This window comes from Cynoglossus semilaevis, chromosome 18, assembly GCF_000523025.1.
Source record: "Cynoglossus semilaevis isolate Cse_v1.0 chromosome 18, Cse_v1.0, whole genome shotgun sequence".
Classification (NCBI taxonomy): Eukaryota; Metazoa; Chordata; class Actinopteri; order Pleuronectiformes; family Cynoglossidae; genus Cynoglossus; species Cynoglossus semilaevis.
The window spans coordinates 2,664,187-2,692,159 of NC_024324.1; the positions used below are offsets into that span (position 1 = coordinate 2,664,187).

Genomic DNA, 27,973 nt, shown 5'->3' on the forward strand with positions numbered 1-27,973 from the left:
TGGAGAGTGGGCGGTGGGGGGGGGGGGGGGGGGGAGGAGGACAGCGGGGGGGCGACGTCGGTGGCTGTTCTCCATCCAAAATAGATAGTTGTTAACTTAGAACGTACAAAGAAAGAGTTGTATTCACACAGGGATGCTACTGTGTCTCCTGTTTTTCTTGGCTCACAATAAGGCGGTTGGATAAAACTGATGTTTTCGTCTCATTACCCCCCCTCGTCCCCCCCGTTCCCCCTCCCCGCTTCATTCCACTGCCGTTGATTCAACCGTAAAAAAACAAAACAAAACAAACAACATAAATACATGACAGTGGTTTCTGTCCGGTGCAGATAAGCTCCACCATCACAGTCCACACCCACTCTCCTCCCACACCCACTATATCTCAGGATTTTCAATTAAGGCCGACGGGCGGGATTGTAAAAGGGTAAATGATGGGGGCGCTAACCTGCGCTGCCTTCACTGTGATTTGAATTCACTGCTCAGTATTTATCAGCAGGGCGGCGCTGCAGAATCACAGACAGACTGTTACGTCAGATAAAACTGTCAGAGTAAGAGACAAGTTCATGAGGCGGAGGTTGTCTAGCTGTTTTTGCGACGTATATTTAGCTACTTTACTTCTTTCCTTTGGCTAATTTAATACAATCTACTTTAAGGCTAACTTCTTTTGTTTGGCTAATTTAATACAACTGTGCAACTACTTAAAATGAAAGTTTCCTTTTTTGCTTGGTCTATTTTTAATAATGTATTTTTTTTATTTATTTGATAATGTTCAGTTCTTTTAGCAATCTTTGTCTTTATTATTTTTGATTTTATTTATTGTCTGAATAACATTAAGTAAAGATTTTTTTAAAAAGTGTGAAATAAAAGTGTACACGTTGTAAAATAAATCTACATATTCCACACTGTGGATTCAAAGATCCCATAAGGAGAAGGTCAAATTCAAGGTCATTTTTGTTCAAGTCACTTCTGTTTTTTCTGACTGTTTTTTTTCCAGGTGTCTGATTTTCTCCTGACAGTCCCACAGCATTCACGTCGATGGATGATTTGTTTACACCGTTCCATATGATGTTACATAACTGAGGCTGTTGCCGTAGCAACACCAAGATCCCCAGCCCCGTCTCCACTCCCTGCTACCTCTCTATTAAACACACACACACACACACACACCCTCTCTATTATTACGGGACGTTCTCCGGCCACGACTCCGTTGGCTGATTTAACGCGCCCTGATACGTTAACGAGACGGCCCGCGTCCTCTCCGCTGTCGGGGAAATGTTGTTCCTGAGAGATGTTTTACGGTCACCGGGAGGAGAAACATCTCCACACTGATGGCTCACCCCGGAGTTGTTTGATAAACAAATTAAAACATTCACCACATTTTTACTGCCGGCGTTCAAACGATCTGTAATTTATGGCTGTCCGTCCGAGTGCGGCCCGCACGAGAGCGAAATGGACCGAGGCTCGTGGTGAACACACACACACACACAAACACACACACACACTGAGTCACTGTTCATTAGTGAACATGAGCAATTCTCTCATGAGGACTCATTTGTGTCTGGAGGATGGTGGGGGGGGGGTCGAAGGGTTATTTCGACTGTAACTCCAGGTTCCAGTTGTCTCAAACAGTAGGAATTTTTCTAATTCTTAACATGAAGAGAATGATGGACAGTGAAGGACAGCAGGGGGCAGTGTGCACGGCTGACGTCTATCTGGTAAACGTGAAAATATTTCTCCACGACTTCGGTTTGGTCTTCATGATGTTCTTCATGTTCCTCCAGGAGATCTTCCTCCGTGGTTCCTGCACAGTCGATGCACGTGATCACAAACACCGTTGACCCCTGAGGTCGTAATGTCCACAGGAACGTAAACAAAAAGGACGACGTCGTCCATGAGGAAAGTTTAAATCGACACAGAGGGAAAACCTGTGAACTTTTTAACCCAAAACAATCTCCGGTTTTATGATCGATACGATTTTCCATCCAGAATTGAACACATCGACCACGTGGCGACACCTGGGACGGGTTCACGTAGGAACGGCTTTGGTTCCTGCTGGGATTTCCCCAGAAGGAAGAGGGTAACAGAAAAGTCTGTCAAATGGAGCGTCATCACGTGACACGTGATGTATTTTAGGAATTTTCTCAAGGAAAGATCGGGGGGAAAAAAGTTGACTTTTGGGATTTCATGCATAAATTAATCTGTTTGTTTTTGTTTTCCCAACAGTGCAAGCGCTCCCAAGTGGCCATATAAGAGAATGCAGTGTTCGGAAACCTCTGAATATTGGCTTTACTTTCACTCATTTATGTATTTATTTACAGTAAGAGGAGAAATGGAATCCTGACGGAAAATGGGCGACAAAGACAGTAAATAAAGGGGAACAAACGGAACATGAACAAATGCCATTATAATAAAACCAAATAAACAAAAATCTAAAGAAGTCGTGCTGTGAAGATAATCCAGCTACATTTTCCTGGCAGATGTGATTTCATCTCAGGTTGATTTTATTTAGTTTGGTTTAAAATGAAATTTTTTCGTTTTTTTTAGCAGTGCTGCAGCTCCCTACTTTCTTTTTTTTTTTTGTCTTACCTTGAACCCCTGCCATGGTCATCAGTGTCAGTTAATGACTGCAGAGTTTCCACTGGGCACCTGTGGGCCCGGGTACGACTCCCAACTGGAAACGTGACGACATCCTTAGTCCCCGAGTGGGAAGTGGGAAAAGGGAGGCCAGACATGAACACACTGGACCCTAGAGGAGAAAAGAAGATTTGTTTTAAAGGCGGAGAAGCCTGGTATGGTGTCAACGTTTCCAGTGAGGCTGGCACAGAGGGGAAAAACTCCACTGCTGCTGCTGCTGCTGCTGCTGCTGCTGCTGAGGAAAGCCAGGTTTGCTAATAAGGGAAAATGCTCTCTCTTCTTACATGATGATAAATGAACTGAAGAGGGAGCAAAAATTAAATAACGACTTTCTAGGAAAGAAATGTAAGATTTATATAAAACCACAAAAGAATCTCACGATAAATGAAATGATCGTGAAACATCCATAAAACAATGCAGTTTTTAACCCCGTCTGCAGAACTGTAGAGTTTGCACCATGTCAACACTTTCCACTTGTTTGCATGGAAAACATTTGCTGCTGGGAGTGAAAAAAAAATGGAGGACAAGGGAAAAAACCCTGTCAGCTGTGCTGTTGCTACTTTTAGATTGTTCTCTGGAAAAGAAAGAGGGCAGGAAGCAGAGCAGCACTTTCTGGGATGGCTCGGAAAAACGCTACATTTGTCGCTGAGAATAGGGAGGAGACGGCGGAAGCGTCAGCTGATTTATGCATCACACAGCTCCACTTTATAACCTTTTACCACCGCTGCAGCTGGGACCCTGGGGAGAGTCAGAGTAGAGCAGAGACCCAGAGGTCAGAGGGTCAGGGAAATCTACAAAATCCACAGTATTGATCCTTTAATTGTCCTTTGAGTACAGGCAGGGGTTTGATTGCTGGGCTGCATGTTAGCACACCACAGCTTTCAGGGGATGCTAACGTAACGTAGCCTGAGAATTACTGCATGTCCACCCTTAAAGTGTCCAAATGAATTCCCTTTGATGACCAAGAAAAGGGGTTTTTATTTGGATATTTAAATCAGAATAGTCGGTCCTAAAGAGGGTCCTCGCCCCACCTCTTGTTTCTTCTTAGATTTAATATCCACTCTGCATCTTTTAAGATGCATTAGCACCAACTACTGGTTCTATTTTCAACTGATAAACACTTTGAAAACCAAAACAAAGGAGGAGAAAACACCAACAGGGGGCAGTGTCACTGCAGGTGAACAAACCATTAACCTTTTAACTGCATTTGTTACTGCAGGTGAACAAACCATTAACCTTTTATGAAACCAACTGCATTTGTTATTAAATATGATGACATTTTATTCTCTATATCTAACCATTAAACAGTGGTGAAGACGCTGTAATTATGCTGATCACACTTCTCCTCCAAGGTCAGAGTGAAAGTCAGGACAAGAGTGAACGGGAAACCCTCACAAAAACACCTCATTTATTAAGGAAACGTACTTTCCTGTGAGCACAACGACACTGGCTGCTTGTTTTTCTCCCTCCGTGTCCTTGAGTGCCTTCCTCCAGACTCACTGCTGCGTCTGGACTTGCAGGGAGAGCCCTGAGAAAGTGCATGCAGTCCACTTTCTGGAAACTAAGTCAGTCAATAATGCTGAATCTGCTCTTCGAAGGAAATATCTGCCTCATTTCCTAAGAACACAAGTGAGTCAGCAATTACATCCTGTAGGCGTCACGCAAACACGAAAAAAAAAAATGTTTTTTTTCTTCTCTAAATAATTGGAGAATAACAACCAGCGAGTGACAGAGGAATTTAGAATGTTTATTTCAGTGTGTGTTCTCTGGGGGTTTAATGTGACCATAAATATTAACTGTACACACTTCACCTTCACTTTGTTAGGAAGACGACAGGGGTGGAAAAAAAAAAGAATGTTCTAGTTCCCTGGTGGTTCCAGGTGTTCTCTATTATTTTCAGCCACAGCAGCAGAAAGACGCCAGGATGAGAGCAGGAAGACGTCGTGTTGTTTTCTACACTGGTTTAGATACGCAATTATACAGTTTTTCTTTGTGTGATTTAGATCCATTCAAATGACACAGGTGTGAAATCTGTGAAATACAAATTTGGAATTTTGTGAAAAATACCCTGTTATGTAAGACAAAAAAGAAAAAAAAAAAAGTACGGAGCTGCAGCATGCTTAAAAACATGACTTAATAACAGGGTATTAAAAAGACAATTAAATTATTAAATTATTATAGTTTTATTTATAACTAACTATAACTATATTATTTATAGTTTATAAGTATTCATTTCTTAAATAAAGTTTAGTATCTTGACAAACATTTAAAGTAAAAATTACCACAAACCGTCAGAATGTCAAAATTCAAACCAGTTAGCATTGTTAGCCTCTCAAAACTAGCATCACACTGAACGCCGCAGGAATACTGTTTTTTTCAGCAGCATACTAACTTTACGACAACAATGAACACAGCTTCACTTGGTGTCAGGTTAATTGCGTCATATTAAAATAATAGAAAATCAAAAGTCTGTGGTTGTGTTTGTTTGGGGTGAAAACACAGAGATGATGAATTAAACATGGCTCACGGTTCAACCTCCTACGCTGCAGCTTATGTAACGTCAGCTCCGCGTGGAGGAGCCCATGTATGTATATCACAGTGTGTGTGTGTGTGTGTGTGTGTGTTATTTATATCCAGACTGGGATTGAGGGAATGGTGACTCACTCGCTCTGCTCTTTATTTTTAACCTCACAATCTGAACGCCCACCGCTCACACACACACACACACATCGTACATATTTCTCACAGGAACATGAAGAAGAAGACGAAGATGAATTAAGCAGCGAAGGAAACGTGTGTTGGTTCAGTCGGTTCCCTGTGGATCCGTGTAGTTGTTCTGTCATTACATCATCAGAGCATTTTTCTCTGGAGAAGAATTAACTGGAGCCACGGGCAACGCCAGCGTGTAGCCATGGAATGCAAACGCTGTAAATGTCATTTGGCTGATGTTCAGACGTTTTTCAACAAACTCTCCTTTATTGTTCAACTATTTCTATGAATTAATGATATTATTATTATATTTTTATTACCACAGGGGCTAACACTAAGCTATAAACTGCTATTTTATTTTATTTTTTATACACTTTACACACGATAGCTGTTGACTACTTGCTGTTATCATTTTGGCTAACGTTAACACAACTTGGCCCCAGAAAGATTTTAGATTAAATACGTTTAATTACATTTATCTTGTGTGTATTTTAGCTCACTTTTGACTCATTAAAAAAGATTATTTTGCTAACTATAGGCTATTTCTGCGCATGTTATTTCTGTCTTTCATTTATGTATTAATTATATGAAACATATATTACATTATAAAAAAATTTATATATTATTTATTCCAGTTATTTTGCTAACTATAGGCTATTTCTGTGCATGTTATTTTTGTCTTTTATTTATGTATTAATTATATAAATTATATTATACATATATTATATTATAAAGTATATTATATATTATTTTAAATATTTATTCCTTTTTACTGTGACGCTGTTCCTGAAAGATGACTAAAATGGTTTCAACTCTCACACTCGTTGGTAACAGACAGACAGACCTTCTCCTCTACACCGACCGACCCTGGTGGTGTACAGTAGGACGGAGTAACTTTAACTTCTAGTCAGCACAAATTCACTACTAACTTTTATTACTGGAGGTACACCTGTCTGAAAGTCTCTCATCTGCTGCTCACAAACCTGCAGGCTCAGCTCCCTCTCTTTCTCTCTCTCACTAACACACACATACAATATCTGCAGTACCTCATCTGACCACCATTTGGCAATAATATGCTGCAAAGGTTAAACAATAAGGGCCCACGCACCACCAGTTCCATGATGTCAACAAAGAGTTAATGATCTTTAGAATCCAACTGAAACACAGTTCGTTCTTGAACCAAAGTGGGAAAATTCCACAGAATCTGTTGAGAGACAACGTTCCGAGCTGGGAATTTAACTCGTGCATCATTTATCATTCCAAGGAAAGGACCACTGGTCCTGTGTGGAGTGCTGCAGGTCTGATGTAAACAGGACGACAGCATCATCACAGTGGACCACGTCACTCTGTGTGGACCTGTGTTTTTGTCCCACACTCAGGACTGGAGGATTTCCTTCCCCGTCCTCTCTGTTATGTAACTTCCTTCTGTCAGTTGTAGCGTCTTGAAAAACATCACCAACATCAACAACATCAACAACATCCTTCATCTCCATCTTCATCTATAATGGATTCACACTGGAGGAAAACGTCACTCCTCATCTTCACGGCACGACTGTTACACAACACCGAAGAGAAAAAGAAGAAAAGTTCTCTCTGAGGTGAAACATATGAGTCACATCGTCTTCTTTCACGTCACTCTGTCTCTAAGTCGTGTTAATATTTATATATGACTCATTTTTGTTGCCGCTCTGCACTAATTTGTACCACGGAACCATTTATTCAACTTCAAACTACTGTTTATTTAATGCAGCTCTGAGGACGCAAATGAGAGCGAGACAACTGAGAGAAGCGGAGAAATACAGAGGTACAATGCCGCCCTCTGGTGGAGTTTGTGGAACATGGCAGTTTAAAAAATTAAAATAAAAAGAATTAATTTTAAAAATATTTTAAATTAAGTCAAATAATCAGAACATCATAATTTTACAGTAAAATAAATTTCAGGTAGTATAAAGTAACTTGAATAAACTTTAGTTTACAAATCAATTAATATTTAGCAATTTATCATAATTATATAATTATGATTTTAATATAAATATTTGTATATGTTTTATTTAGCACTTTTAATGATAGCTTAAAATAAACACAGAGTCTAAATTCAGGTCATGTTTTTCCCTTTTGTCTCCATTGTTTTTTGTTTTAAAATAATCAGGTCCTGACAAGGTTTTGATTTATTTTTAATAACTTGATAACGACTGTGTTTGATTTATGTCATTCTTCCCTCGCACGCGACCTGACCTGGTGACAACAAAGGCTCCTCATCAGGGACTACATTTATTACTGACTGAGGAGGACCTCGCTGGAGGATCCTCATTGTTCTGAGTGAGGAGGAGACGTGGGGGGGAGGTGGGAAGGGGGGGCGGGGTCAGCAGGAGACCTCTGAAGAACAATGGAATAAAACTGTCTGCTTTTCTGCTTTATCAATGTTATCTATCATCATTTAATTTGTCATTCACTCATTGGTCACACTGCTACTTTGCTAATTTTTTAGACACTTTTTTAGCCGCTTTTCATCTGACTTTTAATTCTCACCAGTTCACATTTCCAGACCTTTAGCAATTTTTAAACATTTTAAACTTTTGTCAGCATTTATTTAACATTTTGGATATATTCTACTTACTGTTTTATACTTTTACATCTACGTTCACCATGTAGCCTTTTCTAGTCTCTCGCTACGCTTACATATTGCTCTTTCTGGTTCAGTTGAATTTGGGCAACTTTTGGCATTTCTGCGTTTAGTTTTAGTCATAGCTTATGTGTTTTTTTAGACAATTGTGCTAATGTTTATCAAGTTAAGCTAATACGCTAGATTATGAAGACATCACCAAGAAGTAGTATGTTTTTTAAAGCTAATTTATGGCTACCTTTGAGGCAACCTTCTGTTATTGTTTGACTTTTTTTTTTTTAAGGTTGGCTTAGCTACACTTTCTTTAGCTTTATATTGTTTGCAGCTTATGACAGCAAATTACACACAGAGGAATGTGGAAAATGTCCTTCATTCACCGGCACTGTTTACAGCTGAAGTGAGCGGAACTGATCGGTCACACTTACAGGAACCAACACTGACCCTTCACTGTTGTCACACGTCTTATCCTGTTTATTAGAACACATTGGTGCTGTACTGTATGACAACATATGTTTGTCTAAAAGTTAGGCTTAGTTCAGGTTAACTTTAGTCATTGTTCAGCTGATTTTTACAGCTACATTTAGCCTTTTTCAGACCAAATTTATGTTTACTGGACAATTTATTATTATTATTATTAGATATTTTTCTACTTCACTGATAGTTTTTATTTATCCTTTAGCTTTTTGATGCTTACTTATCTATATTTTGTTTATATTTTTGTTAACATCACACAATTATTATTATTATTATACATCTATTGTAATTTTCAAAAGTATTAAACAGCAGCTATGGCTAACTATTTTTTTTTAATTTTCTAAATTTACTCACCGTACTCATTTTAATTTTTTTTTCATATATATGTTTTGAAAACAATGGCTTTCTCTCATTTAACTTTAAGTCTTTTTTCTAACAAATTTGTGTAAAATGTTATGTCCAAACTAAGTGTCATTGGTCTTTTAGCAGGTTTGTAGCTAATAAAAAGTTATTACTAGTCAATCGTCCAGTCATGACTCCAGCCTCGTGGCTGTAACTCAGTTCTCATCACTGCTCCGACCTTGAGAATCAGGACTGGAGCACAGCGACAACTTTATCCTGGAACTTTTTTTCCCCAAAATTCCCAAACCTCTTTAGAAGATGCGGTGAACGCGGACGACATCAATCAACACCGTTCCTCAGCTGCAGACATTTTCACACAGTCTCTGTGCCCTTCTTTTATTTCCCAGTCACCCAGACATTGTATAAATACCAAGGCCACATTCCCACATTGGAATGTCTTATGAAAAACTTCCTGTGACCTCTGACCTCTGACTGTTATCAGCTCCACTCAGCCTCTCTGACTTTTTGCTCATGAAACTGCCGCGGCCGCTGATGAACACAAACCACGAGCCGGCGTTCTGTTCTATTAACGAATAACAAAAAACAAGGTGATAACAGCGGCGGACCTTTGTCCTTTAGAATCCACAGGAACGCTGATTAAATTCCAGCAACGTTACTCACAACAGAGACACTTCACTTAAATCCTTTCAACCTCCCAGGAGGAGGAGGAGGAGGAAAGAACGCTATGCTGCTGAAATAGCAACAAAATGTCAGATCTGATATGAGGAGAAGGGATTGTGTCTGGCTCTGGATTGTGTTTTGTTCCAAAGAGAAGTTTAAAAAAAAAAAAAAGCGATGGAGGTTCTGCCCCTGTCATTACCAACATGGAAGGTCACGTACAGCGGGCCAGTGTTTGGGCATCATACCACTGAGAGAAAACACCCTGTTTCCTTCTGACCCCAGGCAGACAAAACACACTCTTCAGCTTTTCTAAAATTAGTTACTGCAGTACAGCACGTAGTGGGGCGTACCAGGTGGTACAGAAGTAGCCGTGGGCTGGGCCACGATTGGAGGACACGTATCCATGGCTACAGGATGACAGGCCTATATACACATGTATAGACCCTAGAGATGTCACCGTTATAGATTACCTTGATACGATTATTGTCAGATTGTCAATTCATCAGTATAATCACGATTATTGTGCTTGGATTTCACAGCACTGAGTGTGCAACGTCACATGACCACTCCCTAAGGGTTAATAAATTTAAGCCATTAATATACCACGGGAAATGTTTAATTTATTTAATTGCGAGCTATACCAGATGTTTAAGTTTATTTTCATCGTTTTAATCGTCTGTCTAATTGTATTTGGCCACAAAATAATACTTAATCACCAACTATTTATTTTGGCGCGTTTACTCTCAACTGAGAGCCGAACCCGTGTCGGACTCGTTAACACAATAATTGCAAATGACAAGCTAACATTTCATTTCCTACCAATTCAACATTACGTTAGGAAAACGTTGACGTAATTTAAATACTGTGTATTTACCTTGACTTTGGCGAACACAGTCGACTGGTTGTCCCGCCGTTGGTGTAACACACTGGTTGCATTTCCTTCTTCCGCTGCCATCTTTAATGGCGGGGGTTTACTAGTCGACGGTGACTTGTTTGTAGCCAAAATAATCCCACACGTTTTATTTAATACACTTGTTCGAGGAAGGGTAACTCTTCTTCGGTCGTTTTGTCCCACACGGACACGACACTCTTCTGTAACTTCCACAGACCGAAAACTAAGCAACACCGACAAAACGTTGGAGTTGTGTTGCCTTGTTTTCGTTCCGTCCGAGTTGTGCTTAACTACAGTTCCGCCATGTTGTTTTCTGACGGTGTTCAAGAAACGTTAAAATCAGTTAACCCTAGCGTTTAATATCACATGTAACTGTGATATACAATACGTACATGTAAATACATATACATATGTATATTAATATATTATTATACTATATTATTAATAAACTATATATTGTTTTATTATGTGTATATTAATATAGTATACAAGTATACAAGAATACGAGTGCAAATACATGAATACACCCTGCTACATATTCCCTGGTGGTCTAGTGGTTAGGATTCGGCGCTCTCACCGCCGCGGCCCGGGTTCGATTCCCGGTCAGGGAACACATTTTTGTATAATTCCCCCCCATGTGGGGCTAATAAAAGACCACCTTAATATGCAAAGATAAACAAGTGAAAGCTGTAAAGGTCAGAAACAGCACCACCCAGTGACTATCCTGCAAAAAATGAGTGTATTTCAACTTGCTGTTATGTAAGTATGTACAGTGGAGCAGTGTGTACATAAATATGCCATAGTTATAAATATCAGCAGTTCGTCTGGTACAAAAAGATTAAAAAAGGAACATATGGTACAGTATGTACAGGAGCCACTTTGGGTTTTGCACATTTCTCTGCTTGGATTGTCCGTAAAAGTCCATTCACACTTCAGCTGAGCTGCATGCAGTCACGGCGGCGGTGGCGACGGTTGCCGTGGGGGGGTCAACGTGGTCTGTGTCTGCGGGGAACATGTGGCATTTGGACGACGGTGACGTCACATAGCAGCGTCACAGATGTGAGAGGACAACGTCTCATTTCATCACAGTAGACACTGACAGTCTGTCCTCAGATACTACAGTCCACCAACAAACAAACAAACAAACAAATAAACAAACAAATGAATATCCGTGAACCCCATGTATTCCCACAGAAAACGTTACTTTACGGTTTTTCTGCAAACCATGCTGTCCTCAGATACTACAGTCCACCAACCAACAAACAAATAAACAAACAAACGAATATCCGTGAACCCCATGTTTTCCCACAGAAAACTTTACTTTACGGCTTTTCTGCAAACCATAATAAGGTTATATTTATGAACTTAAATACTATGTTATTGGTAGTTTTTGTGTCAAACTGGTTCAAACAGTACTTAGTTAAGACTTATTCTTTTTTTTTAACAACAAACATTTTTGCAGAAAGTATTTAGGTTTGCGGAAAATCACAATGCGTTTATTGACAATAATAGTTAAATTAAATTATTATAGTGATTATTTTGTAGTAATTTTGTTCGTGATATCTCCTTGGAGTAGTACTACAGTAGTTCACCCTCCCTCGGGCTCTGGGTGTTGTACTAACACCTACATTTTCATCCTCACCTCTTTTTCACACTTTGGGCTTGTTGCTAATGAAAGTGCACGTCACCCTCCCTGACGAGTGACGATAAACAACACCCTGTTTCACTGCACACGACACCCTAGACTGAGAACAACCACAGCATCAACACATTTCACATCTGCTTCACATGTACACGAACAGAAGCTGGGCCGCCGACGCCTTCACACGTAGAAGTCACTGCTCTCACTTCATATTTGGTCCCTGAAATGTTTTCCTCTCAGACATTCATCATGCTCAGAACCTCCGGTGGATTCAAATGTCACTTCATTCGTCAAATGTGAAAAGAATTCCATCAAAGAGGAGGAGAAATTAGGTTTAGGAGGGGAAAAAAGCATTTCTCTGCCAATACTGCCGCAACCAGTTTGACTTTTCAGGCGTTCTCATTTTTGTGCAATGTCGCCCTCTTGTGGATCAAGTGGGCAACTGACGATGAGCCGGACAGTTAGAGCACCCTCAAAACTCTTAAAAACTTTTTAAGATACAACTCAGACAAACTCTCTTTCACCTTCAAATATGTCAAGTTTGATTTTGAAGACATTCGAAGCCACAATCGAACAATCAAGTAAAAAAAAAAAACAGTAAAAAAGATGTTAAATAAAGTTAAGATATAAATGATACTTTGGCATTGACAATCTGATGATATCTGTGGACCAAGAAATCAGCTAGAAATGGAAGATACTGTAGGTATTTTTTTTTATGTTTGTAATTCAATAATCTATAAACTAATAGCAAACTGTGATAATTAGCAAAATAGGTGATGTTTTCTTACTGTCTTTTACCTACTATTTTGAGGCGTTGCTAACATTTAGAGTAAAAGTCCTGTGGCTCAGAAGACACACACTAATGTGTCATAAACATAACTAAAATACCAGCTAAAATAGTATGATGCTAATTTAGCAGCTAAGCTACAGGTGCTACGCGGTCAGGGGATCAATGAAAAAGCTAGATCTTTACATTTACTCCACAGCCTTGAAGACGGAGAGGAACAGAAGCAGCGGATGTTTCCTGTGATTTTCGTCTTTGGGAATCACTGGCGGCACATTTCAAATACTTCAACGTAGAACTGATGCTGGTTTTCTCGGCTCATCACTACTGATTTCTCACCTCTTAGTTTCAAAGAGCGTCTCAGATTTCTGTTTTTTTAAGTTTTAAAAAAGTGCAACATCTTTATAAATGTTCCTACGGCTCCTGGATCAGTTTGAACTGTATTTAGACGTCAGGACATGCGAGGGCGATGGTTTAAACTAATGGTTTAAACCAGTTAAATCCATGAACTAACGGGTTTAACTGACAACTTTAATCACACTAACGACGGTGATGGAAATATTTCCTGCTTATTTCTTATGGATGTGATTATTTATCTGTTAGAACGACGAGGAAGAATGGATTAGAAAAATATTCTGACTGTTCCCACCACAGGAGACCGTTCTTCTTCTTCACCAACACTGTCCGTTTTTCGGCCCCCAACCCTGGTTTTTGTTCTCACACACTGATCGTCAGATCTTGACTTCAGGTCAGCTTGGTTTCTTCATTTGTTAAAAAAAGAAAAAAGAACCTCCTCTTTCCCCACGAGTGCAACATTAAGCCTTCGAAGGCAGAAGAACATCGTCCCAGGGAAGGCTGTTGGCACAGATACACTCGGAAAAAACACCCGGAGCATGGCTTTGGAGTCCAGAGGCTGAAGATGGCGCTGTCCCCACCACCTGAAAAAAAAAACGACCTCCAGGTGTAAAGTTTAGTCAGACTTGGATGTGATTGTTGGAGGACATCTTGTCCCGTAGGTCCAGAGCATCGTTGTCACCTTTTTTCGTCTCCATAACAACGGTGACAGCGGATAAATGAAAGTCTCTGATTGGCTCGTTCGACCCTCTTGGGTTTTTGTTCTGTCCTTCAGGCTGGTTCGTTTTGTGGCCTTTTTTCTTTCTTTACAGAGTGGCCAGAACGCGGGAGAAGGATATGACCATGGACAGAGCGGTCTGTCCTACGCCCAGCACCAGCGCCTCTAGTGGCGCCATGTCCTTCCCCGCCACACGGTAAACAGCTGCAACTGCTGCGCCTGAGGGAGGGGGTAAAAAAACAGAAATCAGAGAAGTAAATAAAAGAGGAAAAAAATAAATAAATAAATAACAGTTAGCCAAGAAAAACAGTCAAAAATAGAGCTAAAAGTTAGCCAACTAAGACAGGCAAAGTACAGCTATAAGTTAGCGTTAACTGCACTCAGTTTAAAAATTAAAAAAAAAACTTCTGCTGGACTCACTGGTGATGACGCCTCCAGACAGCGAGGCCAGGAAGCCGACGCTGACCAGCACCACGGTGATGAGGCGCCCCCTCTTGTGTCGCTGCAGCATGACCAACATGAGGAGCCCCACGGCTCCGTGGACGAAGAGCGAGGAGAAGAGGCACCACAGGAAAACCCAGTACCACATCTCTGGGAGAGAGGAGACAGGAGACAAGGGAAGGTGTCTGGTGAGGAACCCACAACCTCGGTCAGAAGACATTTGTTGTTGTTGTTGTTGTTGTTGTTGTTGTTGTTAGTGAGTCACAGTCAGAACCACTGTGACAGATATGTTTTAGACTGAAGTCAGAGATACCAGTGGGATTAGCTTCAGCTCCCCCCAGTGGCCAAAAAAAGAAATAAAACAGTAGGATTTGTTGAATATGACTTTGACTGACAAAAGTCAGCAGGACAAGAGAGTCAACCAAGAGCAAAGAGACATTGTCCACAGAGGGAACAATCCTGCTTTGTCTGGACAGAGACAACAGTGTCGACAGGAAACAGGAGCTTCACTGATCAGGTGGAAGAACCAAGAACTGTAGATTTAAGATCAGAACGTTCTTCAAACCCAGATGGTCCAGACCTGGCTGAGCGTCTACAGCTACTTATTGATCTGTTATTGGTTTGAGGAGAGGGAGAGAGAGAGGGGCAGGGAGGGGGATGAGGGGGGAGATACGAGAGACAGCAGCAGAGTAACACAATAGTCTTTGTGTTCTACATGACAGGGTAGAGTCAGGTCACACTGCACAGGGTTTTCACTGCCGCTCACCAACAGTGACGCGACAGATGAGGAAGAAGGTTCTGGACTTCTTCTGGGGTTTTCTCCAGTGGTCCATGAAATGTGACCCACCCATATGGACCCCCAGGAAACACACATACGGCCCAGGAGGGCCTGTATTCTGGGGCCTAATCCTGTTGTAACGTATCTGATCATTAACAGTGATGCACATTTAACTAACTGGTTTTGACAGAAGAGCCGCGGTCGTCAAGGACGACCACATGCTTCCTCTCCCTCTCATTATACTTCCTCTCATCCTCAGCACTCCGACCCTTGACCCCGACGCTAATCGAGGTCAACCATCAGTGAAGAAATTCAAATCATTCTTCTGTGTCTCTGAGGAGGAGACGAGGTTAAAGACGGACATGATTTGGGGTCAGGTCGGAGTCGTCATCATTTTATTATCTGTTAATCTGGCCTGGACTTCCTCTCAGGACGTTCTATATTTCTGCGGCGTAATCGTCCATAAAACAAGGCCATAAATCTTCAAATAAATCCATAAAAACCACAGTCAAACACAGCTTTGGTGTGAAGACAAAAATAACAAAATGTTCTAAGTTTTTTATTTTTAGCTAAATGTTAGCTTTGGGTCGGTAACCGTTGAGCTCATTTAGGATCTATTTTGGCTGCATGTACTGTATGTAAATATTAGCTGTCGTTATCTTAAAAGCCAGGGGGAGGTTTTTGTAACGTTTTAGCAAATATTAGCAAACACTGTTAGCTAATTTATGCTTTTAATGATAACATTAGAATTTTTAAGTATTCACGCACGACACTCTAAGGCAACTATGTCAACTTTTGGTGCGTGTCAATTACTTTGCGCTAACCTTTAGCTTACTATCTCTGCTAACTTTTAGTACATTTTCCAGCAGCTGTTCTTGAGGTTTAAGGTGACTTTTATTGGCACTTTTAGACTCCATTTAACAACTTTGGGCTGAATTAGATTTTTTTAAACTTTTTTTAAATTAAGTATATTTCCTTTAGCGCAGGCTAAGTTTTAGATAATCTTCGGCTGTTGGCTAATTTCTCTTGAAAAGACAAAAACTTTTCAGCAATTTAACTAGACATTGATTATAAAAAAACAAACATATTTTAACCCAGTTTCAGGTGCAGATGAAGCAGAAACCACAGATTTCATTCACGTGTGAAACTAAAATATATGAACCAAACGTTTGCTTTGCTGAAGTGAAACTCCTGTGAAGTCAGCAGAGTAAACAGGAAACTGCTGTTTGAGCTGCAGCTCCCCGGAGGCTTCAAAGGAAACGCCTGCAGAGCTCAATGTATCTCCCACATTTACATCTGCTTATGTATGACTGTAATGCTGTCTCTCTCCCCCTCGTCTGTGACCTTATCTGATGTCCCAGGAGGTCGTTTTTCATCTGCCTGGTGACCTGTGGGCTGTAAATGGGATCAGGTGGCAGATTTGAGAAGCCGGTCCCACCCTGATTGCCCCCTCCTCCTCCCATCGACACAGTTTCTGTGCTGCACATGTGCCTGTGCTGCAGCGTCCTGCTGATTCAGCATCGTCAACTGCCCCATTTCATGGCCTTCGCTTCATGTCGTTTCCCAACACAGGATACCAGCTGGGCTGCACACCAGCGGACTGTGCCGACTCAGCTCTGACCGGTCGGCAGACAGGAAGTCAGGGACGCTTTGTCAGAGGAGATATAACTACAACTGACTCACAACATAAAGATAACATTAGTTTGAGTCCAGTCACAGACATTTGAGATACTTACGATGGAAGTCCTTTTCCGGCTGAAAACGCTAAAGAAAATGCCCCAGGAACTGCTAAAGGCTAGCCAACGATAACATGATCAAGCCCCATCATTAGCCAAATGTAAGCCCAAAAGAAAAAAAAAAAAAGCAAATACGGAAAAGTTTCTACGATTGAGAAGCAAAGAAAATGTTAGAAAATAACCCAACGACAGCTGTAACTAAATGTTAGCCGCGATGCTAATCCAATGTTCAACGTTGGTGTAGGTAAAGTGAAAGTTATCACGAGTCTGTCATCACTTCCTGTTTCATCAGACTACAGTCCTGGACCATGTGAAGGACATTTGGACAGGAGTGAGTCAGGACCAGAACACCAGCCTGAGGACGGGGGTCTGGACTGGACTGGACTGGACTGGTCTGGACTGGACTGGACGGCAGTGGGGTTCCATCTTGAAGCAGTGAGGAGCGGCTCTCCCTGTGACCCAGTGTCATGACCCCACCTCTTATTACAGCTCAGCTCATCAGCCAATCAATATCAATCATTAAGACACGCTGCCATCGACTGACTCCTCAGTTGAACCCATCAGTCCAGACCACGCACAGACACCCAGACAGAGCTGCCTGTGATTGGCCCCTGATCACTGGACTGCAAGACAAAGGGATGGGGAGGAGGAAGAGGAGGAGGAGGAGGAAGAGGATGGATGGATGGATGGATGATGGATGGGAGGATAAAGGGGAGGAAGGACAGGGAGGAGGACAACTCCACATTTACTACACACTGTGGAATCACTCATTAGCTTCAAACGTGATGTGATTATTTCCAGAAAACCAACTCAAGTGTCCGGACAGTGAAGGCAGCATGTCGTCCTGTAGCCGCCGGTGGAGGAGCTCCTCCAGCGGCGGCTACACCTCAGTGCACCGCTGCCTCAGCATCACCGCCGGAGAATGAACAGAAACGTTACCATTCTGTGTTTTTATAACCAATGCAAAAACGATGGTGATCAAAATAAGGTGCTGGACCTCGTGCCCCGTCCTCCCCGTACCTGTGAAATGCTGCAGCGTCGATCCCTGCACCCAGAGACTCAGCACCTGCTGCACCGACAGATTGACGGAATAATCCCGGTTCGTGCTCATGGTTCGGCCGCAGCCGCTGCAGCCGGAGCCTCCGTCGCTCTCCTTCCTCCTCTTTAACGAATAAGTGCACTGTTCTTTACACGGAGGCATGGAGGAGACCGGGAGGTGGCATTGGTGGCGGAGGTGGGGAGGAGGATGTGTGCGGAGCGGCCTCTCCCCCGGCACGGCTCCCCCTCTACCGGTGCCTCTGCTTCGGCTTCACGTCCGTCTCCGCAGCGGGGAAGGAGGGAGAAGAGCTTCCGGCTGCTGGCTTCATCCTCGGTGGTGGTGTGTGCAGGTTCGGTGGTGTGAGCGGCGGTGTGAGTGGAGGAGACGGCGGCGGGGGGGGGCGGGGGGGGGGGGGGGCGGGGGGGGGGGGGGGAGACGGCGGGGGCGGAGGCCGTGTGGAGGCCATGATGGTGGAGAGAAGAAGCAGCAGCAGCAGCAGACGCACCGTCCTACATCTGAGGCTCAAACATGGGAGGAAAAGGGACACACACACACACACACACACACATCAGCGGCGGCAGAGGGTGCGCGCGCAGCGGCGATCCTAAGATATCGGGGGCCCTGAGAACAGCCCCCGGCCCCCTTACCCCGTCAAGTCAAGTTTATAACAAAAACAACATATCTACTGAAGTAGAATTCTGTCATTTAAACAGTCGTTATTTCTGCACATAATAATGAACAGCATTGAGAATATTAATACACAAAATACTAGAAAATTAACAACATATATATATGTTGTTAATTTTTCATATGTATGTGTATATTTATATACATATATATATTGAATGAGCAAAAGTAGCGTAAAACAATAAAAAAGACAATTTTGCAGACTAGACAATATTGTAGTTTGGTGCCCCCTATCGCCCACATCATGATTGGTTTTTTTTCTCGTCATTTTTTCTAAGGGACTGCAGTATTGCCCACTCCAACAGAGGGCACCCTGCATAATAGCATCACACTTTTAAAAAAAAACCCACATCATTATTATAAAAGACAGGAATGTCTCACATCTCACTGAGAAACAAACAAATTATAAAAAATAAAAAATATGAGCCGAAAAAAATTAAAAACTATTATTAATATGATTACTTTCGTCAGCCACAGACAGACTAGTAGTAGCTTTAACTCAATCCAACTAACCTCCCCATCCTAATCACATTCTACCATGTATCGCTAGAGGGCGCCAAAGTACCACCACAGGTACAAATACCATATTTTGAGAGTTGTCTTAGATCAGACAAAATAATTAGAAATTACACAGGTTTGTTTGCTATTTTACTTTCCAACAAGCCAACAACAAACTGCCTGTAGGCAATAATTCTAATTTACTCCAACCCCCCCGGGGGGGGGTCTCTGTTGTGTATTAATGAAGGGGAAGAAGAAGTCGATCGGACAACAAACAGCTTATTAAAATATCAAACACCACGTGAATTTAATGAGCCGCTGTTGAAATAAAGGTCAGACCGGAAGTGGGTCGGAGGTGTAATAAATTATCTCGACTGAAGAGGACAGCAGACAAATTAAAATGTCGCGTTTAAATATCTTCATGCTATGATTTAGAATCCCCCAGCGGATAACTGTTCCCTTTGGTCCGCGCTGCGATTCCTGCTTCCGGCCACTAGGTGGATACCGTGTCCTATTTTTCTGAAGTCTCCTCCACCATCATCTCTTTTGTTTAGTTTAGTTTTTTCGTTTTAAAAAAAGCCAGATTAGGTGACAAGGTCACGGTGCGGGACCTCTCCTTGACTTTGACACCATCACTCCGCGATCGAACCCCTGACTCACTGCTGCCGTCCTTGTCTAAAGTGTCTCCCCGTGCGTTTGAACTGTCACTCTGTGCTTTTTAAAAACCCAAAGACTCGTCTTCAAAGGACATTTGAATCTTTGTCTCCTGTGGGGATTTTCAGGGGCAACATGAGACGTCACTGTATCCCAGACACATTGTTTGGTCTCCCACTGACTCAGCCCGGAGGTTCTGCGAGGACCTGCAGCGGACTGTGGCACCCATTGTCCAAAAGTTTGATCTCACGTACATGGAGTCCATTGTCTTGGGTCTTTGGCTGAAACTGAATCTGTCAGGTGAGACATGAGGCTCACAGCCATTCATCTGTGTGTTTGTGTTTTTGATTTTCTTCAGAGGTGAGTCATCAGTGGACACCCCCCCATCATCAATGGACCCCCCCATCATCAGTGGCGCCCCCTCTGTCACAGTGAGGACATCAACTCAGCGTTGTCCTGACTCCAGACTGAAGACGCTGCTGTTGACGTTCCATCTTCTTTCCTTCTGTTTCTAGACTTTTCCTCACGTTTACATAATTATAAGTTAGTTATTACAGTAGGGTAGAACCTGGTACAACACCAGAGTTTGGAGTGATTTATAAACAGGAGGAGGGAAACGGTGAGGAGGCCACAGTTTGGACACCAAGCAGGTAAATGCTAACTAATGCTAACGTCAACAGAGAGAAAACATATACTTCTGTATGAAAAACAATGGCTTTACACCCCTGGATATCATTTCCAGATCAGGTTATTTTGGTTTCTAAAATCCAATGTAGTAAATGTCAAATCAAATGAGTTTTTTTTTTTCCATAAAAATAAACTGATAAACTGTTTTTTTGAAGTGAAGCTACCGTTAGCAGCCTGTCAAGCGACACAGCCGTGTTTTTAACTGCAGGTAGTGAATATTTTAACACTGATTTACGACCTGACGGCGTGCTGGGTGATGTCGGGATTTTGTCGTGACATCGATAATCACAGCACACACACACACAGACACGTATTCTGGTGCTGAGGCTCCGTGTGATTGATGTGACCCAGGGAAATATTTCCACTAAATATACATAAACATACACGCTGATATAAAAGTCAACCCAAGTTCACGGGAACTCGCAGGAACTCCGCGCGCCTTTGTAGTCGGACCAGGACGCTCCCAGAGCTCGGTGATTGTCTGGCACCTTTGATGGCCGCTCTGAAGGCAGGTGTTCACAATCGCAGTTTGAACAGCCACTCTGTTTGAAGTGGCACGGGGAACAAATGAGGGCTTGATCTTTCCTCTGGCTCCACATTAAAAAGACCTTACGTTTGACCACAACCAACGCCGACACCTGGCTCTGACACAATCTGCCCCCCCGGGAGGCAAATCCATCTCCCGAGACTGAACAATTCTTATTTTATTGTTGTAAACTCTATTATCCTCATGTCGTCAGCACCAATCACGTAGCTTCACTTCCACTGTTTCCGATAGCAACGAAACATGACCTCAGTTTTTGTTGTAAATCATTGTCAGATATAAATTTAATTCTCCAAACTTAGTTTTACTTAAAATGTTTTAGTAACAAAGAAAGAAAAATCAGAAGATTTGAAATGCTTCACATTAACAAGTAGCATTTAGCTTGTGTTCTACTTTTTGTGGAGTTCTAGCTTGTGGCTAATTAGCCACCCATTGATCATCACCACCATGTTAGCATCCAACACATAGCATCTAATAAAATAAACTGTCAAAGTCAAGCTAACACTGCTAACACTGCTAACACCCTCAGCCTCACGTTGCTGCAGATCTGATTCCTGTGAGTTGCATTACTGCCACCTACTGGATCTACTTTTCTTCTAGCAAAAACACTTGACTTGTAGCATAAAGAAAAATGGTGTCTTTGAAGACTCAAAGATCAAAAACAGCGCTGAGTGACCGCTGACACTGCCCCTGAACTGTGGGAAATCCAAGAGTGAGAGCCAAAATGGCTGCAGGGGAGGACGGGGGGGGGGGGGGGGGGGGGAGGCGGGGGTGCAGTTGTGATGAAAAGAACTTGAGGACTTTTGCTCCTGGTTTGAGAGACTCAGACATGGGCTCATGGACGCAGCAGCAGCAGATGATTCATCAGAGATGAAGACAAGTTGCTTCATGTTCCTGCACGTGGGTGGATTCTGGTCTAAGGTTGAGGAAACTTACCCTCCGGGGGCATTTTCTGGAGTGGAAAACAAGGAGTTAGTCATTACCAGAGAAGTGTGACTAGACCTTTCATTATTAACTTTTTTCTTCGGTGGTTTCAAAGGAGATAAAAAACATCCGGATTGTTAGCGCTCGCGGGGAAAGATAATGGAACCTTCAAACTTCTCTGAAGGTCACGGCCCTCTGGTCCTGACGTTGGTGACGTTGTTTATGGGGTTTTTCACTGAAAGTGTGAAAAAAAAAACCTTTCATTTGAAAATGAAATCATGTCAATCAGAAAACATTCAGAGGACAGACTGGGCCTGATGCCGTGACGCCCTGTCTGTGCTGCCGTGAACTGCAGTCTGAACTGAGTCCAACTGCCAAAAATCTGAAACTTCACTTATTTTAACTCCTAAATCCTCCCTGGAGTCCTGTTACCTCCGTACCACGGTCAGTTGAACTCGTCTGGAGGAGAGAGGAGAGGAGCGAGAGGAGGAGGTGCAGAAATACATGCAGCTTTAACACTGAACTTTCCAGAACCCAGAAACTGAGACACCTGAACTTTCCAGAACCCAGAAACTGAGTCAGTCAGTGAGGCAGACCGTCAGGAGACACAGATTCCTCCACATCACCTCCTCCTACAAGGTCTAGGTGAGATATGACAAAATCTAACACATTATTTTTAGCAAGCATAGCACATGTAGCTCTCCTTCTCTGGCCTGTAGGAGGTGCTAAGTACACGTTTGAAAGTTCGGTTTCATAGTAGAAATGAAGTGGTAAACCCGTTTACCCAAATCAAACTCTGTAAATTTTCTTTCTACAAGACAGAAAGAAGACATTTAATTTGGCAACATTAAATATTTAGCAATTTTTTTAGCAGCATTCCAGCACAAAATACAGTCGTAGCATGTTAGCACAGCTCCAGTGTGTATCCTGTTTGTGTAGATTATTTTCTTCTGAGGATGAATCTTCACCAAGGCTATACCAAGCTAACCATGCTAACACCTTTGTGACTTCTTTGGTCTCCAAAGGGAAATCTAATATTTTGTTGCACCACTGCCCCCTAGTGGATCTGTTTCAGAATGGTGAATGTTTAACCTAGCGGACGTCCTGATCACTGTGATCAGAACAGAAGCACACGAGGCGATTTGAAACGATTCCGTTTGTCGGTGCGTGCAGCTAACAGCTGTCAGCCGCTAACGACTGGAAATCCAAGGGTTTTTATTGGATTAGACGGAGCAGAGACCACCAGTGAGATAAGAGCCTGCATGTTATGACAGTAAAGGACCGGGACCAAGAGATGAGGGTCGATGTAGACGCCACATACCTGAGCACTCAGCCCGTATCTGTGAGCCGCGGTGAGTCACGGATGACTTTCATCAACTGGATGGACTAAATGGACAGAAGACAAACAGAGCTGGAGATTAGAGGCAGAGTCACGGTGCCGTCATTCCTCTGTCGCCCCCTGATGCCACTTGTACTCCAATCATGATCCTGTACGAACAGCCGCTGTGGTTTGTAGACCCGACTTCCGTTTCTGTCACTAGGGGGCGACACTGCTGGTTTCTTAGTTTATCACGTTTGAGATGAGAATCTAAACAAAAGAAAAAAAAGGAAGAAAAACAGATTAATGATTTCTACTTCACCTGAGTCTGTTTTTTTTTTCTTCCAAAGTCTAAATATTAATATAAAAAAAACGGTCACTCAGACTGAGGCTGTGAGTAATCAATTCAACTGTGGTGTGTTGCTCTCAGTGACACCTTGTGGCTCTGAGCCAGCACTGATTGAAGTGCCAGGTTCAGAGAGGTGACATGCTCTCAAGCAGGTCCATCAGTTCCAGTGGAACCGTTCTAACTGATGAGCTCAAAAAAAAAAAAGAATCTTGCATCACACAAACTTCCTGTCTGGCCTTATCAAACAAGAGGTAAAGCTCAGCTCTGACACACACTAGTTAATGAGTACTTTACGAGTACTTTACAAGTACTGTACTCCATGGTCTCTCACCCCCAGGCCATGAATATTTACCTAATCTTAATCCAAATACTACCTCTAACCTGAACCATATTCTACACCTTAATCCAAATACTACCTCTAACCTGACACTATATTCTAAGGATAATAACACACACACACACACACTGTGGCTGTGCTGCTCTGACTTCAGGCAGATGTTCATACATGGCTGCAGCATATACTTCCTCTGATGAGTCAGACGTTCTCAGACTAAATAAAACACATGAGCTCTGATGTCATCCTTACATACATCATGTATCCAACCATGAGATTTTTTTTGGGGGGTTGGGGGCAAAAAGAAATGAATTCCAACCTGTTTTGGACAGATGAAAACATCTAAGATGTTGTTTGTTTCCATTCAACCAATCACGTCTTCCTGTTTCACCTCAGTATTCCAGCTTCACGTTCAGTGAATCCACTCCAGTCGTCAGAGCTGTCCCCTTGGGTTCTTTCACGCCTGCAGTTTCATCAGAGGAGTCGCCCCCGGACGCAGGTGGACGGTCGGATTCCAGGTGTGATCGGGAATTACAGGAACAGCCTGTCAATTACTGAAGATGACGGGGACGTCACGGCCCACGGATGACTTGTCGTTTTTCCTGCTAACCTGGAGAACAGCGCCTACTTCTGAGGTGAAATCAGACCTGAAGTTGGACTTTAATGAGACTAATAAAAGTTAAACGTCCTCCACTACACTGGCTGTCTTTGTTAACAGAAACTCCAGTATTTACCCTCAGTGTCAGGCAGTCACAGGGCAAGTAGTGACTGGACAGACTCTCCGCAGCAGCCGCCTCAGCTCCATATAAGGCTTCCATACAGCAATTATTGCATAACACAGTTTCGGAATTAAACCCCCCCCCAACATACACACACTAAGCTGGAAAAAATAAATGAACACACTTTAAGAATTAGCGTAAATAGATGAACCACAGCGCAGTGATGCCAACTTGTTACGGAATCAGAGGAGCTAAATTTAAACACATGGTTAACAACAGAGGTCAGACATCTGGTCACACCACGCTAACACGACTGCTAAATGTTAGCACAAGTACAGAGTGTTTCCATATTCAATTTAGAAATGTCACTGCTAACAATTGTGTTTCCATATTCAATTTAGAAATGTCGCTGCTAACATAGAAAAAAAACATAGAAATCACATTTAACAAGTGCTAATTTACACAACTATCTTAAACAAGAAGCTAACTAAATGAGCTGTTAGCTACAGCAAAGCTAATAAAGTTAGCTAACACCTTGCTAAGAACAAAAATGAGCTATTCCTGTGCTATTATATACATTAGGCTATTTATCCAAAGTATTTGTGCAGACAAACTTGGCAGAAACTTGCTAGCTATAATGCACTTAGCCAGAGCTAAATAACAAGTTGCTAAAAAAATGTTAGCTGATAAGTGGGCCATAGTTAAACAGCTTTTATCTGACAGACTTGAAGTATACTTTTTCTTATTTTTGCTAAAGGTTAGCAAAAATGAAAAAGTTGTTATGGCAACAGCAACTGTTAGCTAACAATTTGTTAAAAGTAAATGTTAGCAAAGAAGTGAGGTAAATGTTAGCCTATCAAAAAAATATAATAATAATAATAATAATAAATAATAATAATAAAACTGAGAATAATGTGAAATATATTCCAGTCCAACATCAACTCTCTCTGTGTGAAAACTTCTTCTTTGACTTTTTTTTTTCCTGCTCACTGATGTGATGTCATTGGACGAAGAGCTTCACCCACAGCCTGGCAGAAAATTACAGGCTATCGCTAACAACCTGGAAACACTGCAGAGAGACAGACAACAAACAACATTCACATCTATTCACTGGCTGCTCCTCCGTTCACACCACATTATTCTCCGTCCCCCCGGTGGTGAAATGTCAGGCTTTTTAAGGAGGGTTAGAATAACAGACTGTTTCCACATTTCACAGCAATAAAAACAATAAAAAAGGGACAAGAATTCTGGGAACTATTTTGGGTTGCAGTGTTGTTCGGTGCTATAAAAAGCAGTGTGATTGTTTCGTGACACATGGAAAATAACAAAGAGTGTTGATGGGATGACAGAGAGATGTGTCAGTTTCCTCAGCAACTCTGAGCCTCAACATCTGGTTCTGGTTTAATCTACATTCCCTCTGTTGCTCCAGTTTTTCACTCGGCTTTGTTCACTACATTTGTAGGCTTTTTTCAGACATTCATAAAACAAGTTTTTCTTTTTTCTTTTTCTTTTTTTGCAGATCAAGCATCAAATATTTCTTTTACAAAATTCATATAAATTATTTTTTACTCAGTTTCCTGAATGATTCTATTTTTTTAGGTAGATTTTCATTGTTTTAGGTAAATGTTAGCAATGTTTCAGGCAACATTGACTGATATTGTCGATCATTTTACTCTGTTTTGACTTACAGCTAGTTCTGAGCTAAACCTCTGCTATCTTATATCCTACTGTTAGCTATATTAAAGCTAACATTTAGCTACTTTTACTAAGCTAAATTTAGCTCCTTAGGCTATCCTTCTCTTTCTTTAAGTAAATTTTAAAATACTTTTTGATTTTCTTTTTGTCTATAATTTTGAATTTATTTTTGCAATCATGCATTTCGTCTTTAGCCAATCATGTGACGACTGGATAAGAACTGGACCGGATCCTGGAGCTGATGACAGAAAATCCCATTTAATCCCTCATTTGTTTACCAAACATTTTCCATCTTCTCATCAACGAGCTGTTAAACGTTCCACAGATGAAGGTCTTTGTGAGAGTCGCCCCCTCCTCCTCACCCACCCTTCAAATATTTAAGACGGGGAGCAGGTGGGCCACAGATGCCCCTCATCTCACTTTGCTATTTATTTGTGTGTGTGTGTGTGTGTGTGTGTGTGCAGGTCATCCTGCAGGTTGACTGAGCAGCCTGATGGGTCACAGTCCAGCGATGGAGCTTCAAATGAGGATCAGATGATGCTCACGCCGCTACTTCCTGTCGCTGTTATCACAGCGTTAACAAAAGTCACAAAGAACGACCGTTCAGTCCAAATCAAGACCACAAAACAACTGGACATTACGACAGATCAGGTGATGACAGCGCCACACGCAGGTGCTGTGAAGGAATTAGAAACCGTTTCAACATCAACCCAAATCAGTTTCTCCAAAAGGGATAAAACAAATGTAAATGTGATAAAACACACAGGGTGCTGTGAAGGAATTAGAAACCGTTTGAATTCCAGCCAAATCAGAAAGAAAAATCAGACAGAAACAACTTGAACAACAACGTGAGGATGAAACTATTTCTCTCAGGATCCTGTACTTAATGTCATGGTACAAACCAAAACAAACACCACAGCATTTCCACCATCTCCCTCTGAGAGGATCAGAAACAGCCAATCAGACACAGTGGTTCAGTTTGGACCGGAGGCAGCACCAAACCAGGGACGGAGGACCGGCTTTGCATCATCTCAGAATACCCAGAATTCAGAGTGTTTCCTTGATCTGCTCTGAGCTCAAAGGGAAGGCGTGCAGACCTGACCCCGGGGTCACCGCGCTTCAGATGTGCCGTGGTCGAGGAGCTACAGAGAGAAGCTCTCTGAGTCAGAGTGTGTCTGTGTGTCAGGAAGACCTGAGTGACTCCGGACCCGAGATAAAGTCCAGTGTTTGGACTTAAAAGATGTTCAAAAGAAGGAGGCCTGGGCTGGTGGGAGGAGGTTCAGGAAGGTCTGATGTTTGATGTACGGGTTAGAGGACGTCGGCTGAAGAGAAGAGACTCTGATGCAGTGGAATCTTCTGAGAAAATGAACCACAATAATTAACATGATTGAGACAACGGTGGCGTTGAAGTCCCGTCGTCCATGTTTCCACCTGTACGTCCAGTGAAAACAGTCGATGACACGGAGCACTCTCAGCCAAGAAGACTGAAAATGTCTGGAAGAACGGGGCCAGACATTTTATAGAATTTTCCAGTTTGCCTGCGGTGAAGGTAACGGGAATTTGGTCTGGGTTTCCAACATGTCCAAAAGTCCACAGCATATATATGTACGTCAGACAAGGACGTGGCACCTGTTGGCAGCACCAGAAGACAGGACACAAGGGAACTTTACGACCCTGGGCAGGAGGCAGGAGGCAGGAGGCAGGGGGCGGGAGCCAGGAT

General features: G+C 42.2%; 2 protein-coding genes, 1 long non-coding RNA gene and 1 other non-coding gene across 8 annotated transcripts in view; 1 reads left to right on the top strand and 3 right to left on the bottom strand.

The window, feature by feature from the left end:
* Positions 1 to 10,407, bottom strand: part of hivep1 (HIVEP zinc finger 1) — an 80,878-nt gene extending 70,471 nt beyond the window's left edge. The window contains 2 exon segments of the mRNA XM_025065224.1: positions 2,584 to 2,743; positions 10,335 to 10,407. The gene's annotated coding sequence lies outside the window, so the exon portion shown is untranslated.
* Positions 10,408 to 10,891: 484 nt separating this feature from the next.
* On the top strand, positions 10,892 to 10,963 carry trnae-cuc (transfer RNA glutamic acid (anticodon CUC)). Its single transcript has one exon. It is a non-coding gene; the product is annotated as a tRNA-Glu (tRNA).
* Positions 10,964 to 11,820: 857 nt separating this feature from the next.
* tmem170b (transmembrane protein 170B) lies at positions 11,821 to 18,238 on the bottom strand. 2 transcript variants are annotated; one of them, XR_523091.3, is made up of 4 exons: positions 17,826 to 18,238; positions 14,271 to 14,441; positions 13,815 to 14,069; positions 11,821 to 13,716 (listed from the first exon to the last, which is right to left on the bottom strand). XR_523091.3 is itself a non-coding variant. In XM_008331166.3 (3 exons), the coding sequence occupies exons 1-3, from the start codon at positions 18,004 to 18,006 to the stop codon at positions 13,939 to 13,941; spliced, it is 483 nt and encodes a 160-aa protein (XP_008329388.1). In that variant the 5' UTR covers positions 18,007 to 18,238; the 3' UTR covers positions 11,821 to 13,938. The 2 variants fall into 2 exon arrangements, 1 of the variants encoding a protein (XP_008329388.1); XM_008331166.3 differs by having other exon boundaries at positions 11,821 to 14,069.
* Positions 18,239 to 21,684: 3,446 nt separating this feature from the next.
* The window catches only part of LOC103394030 (uncharacterized), a 70,764-nt gene continuing 64,475 nt past the window's right edge, over positions 21,685 to 27,973 (bottom strand). For 2 of the 4 annotated variants that reach the window (XR_003052694.1, XR_523088.3), the window contains exons 6-7: positions 22,389 to 23,426; positions 21,685 to 22,356 (exon numbers count right to left, since the gene is read on the bottom strand). This is a non-coding gene — a long non-coding RNA (uncharacterized LOC103394030). The remainder of the gene's footprint in view (positions 22,357 to 22,388; positions 23,427 to 27,973) is intronic. The other 2 variants (XR_003052695.1, XR_003052696.1) reach the window with 2 other exon arrangements.

What these genes read in the sequence shown, in the direction of transcription:
- tmem170b (XM_008331166.3), bottom strand. Translation starts at nt 18,006, where the DNA reads ATGCCTCCGTGTAAAGAACAGTGCACTTATTCGTTAAAGAGGAGGAAG. An exon ending in GACGCTGCAGCATTTCACAG is followed by an intron (nt 14,442 to 17,825) that starts GTACGGGGAGGA and finishes CCTCTCTCCCAG; the next exon opens with AGATGTGGTACTGGGTTTTC. An exon ending in GTCTGGAGGCGTCATCACCA is followed by an intron (nt 14,070 to 14,270) that starts GTGAGTCCAGCA and finishes CCCCTCCCTCAG; the next exon opens with GCGCAGCAGTTGCAGCTGTT.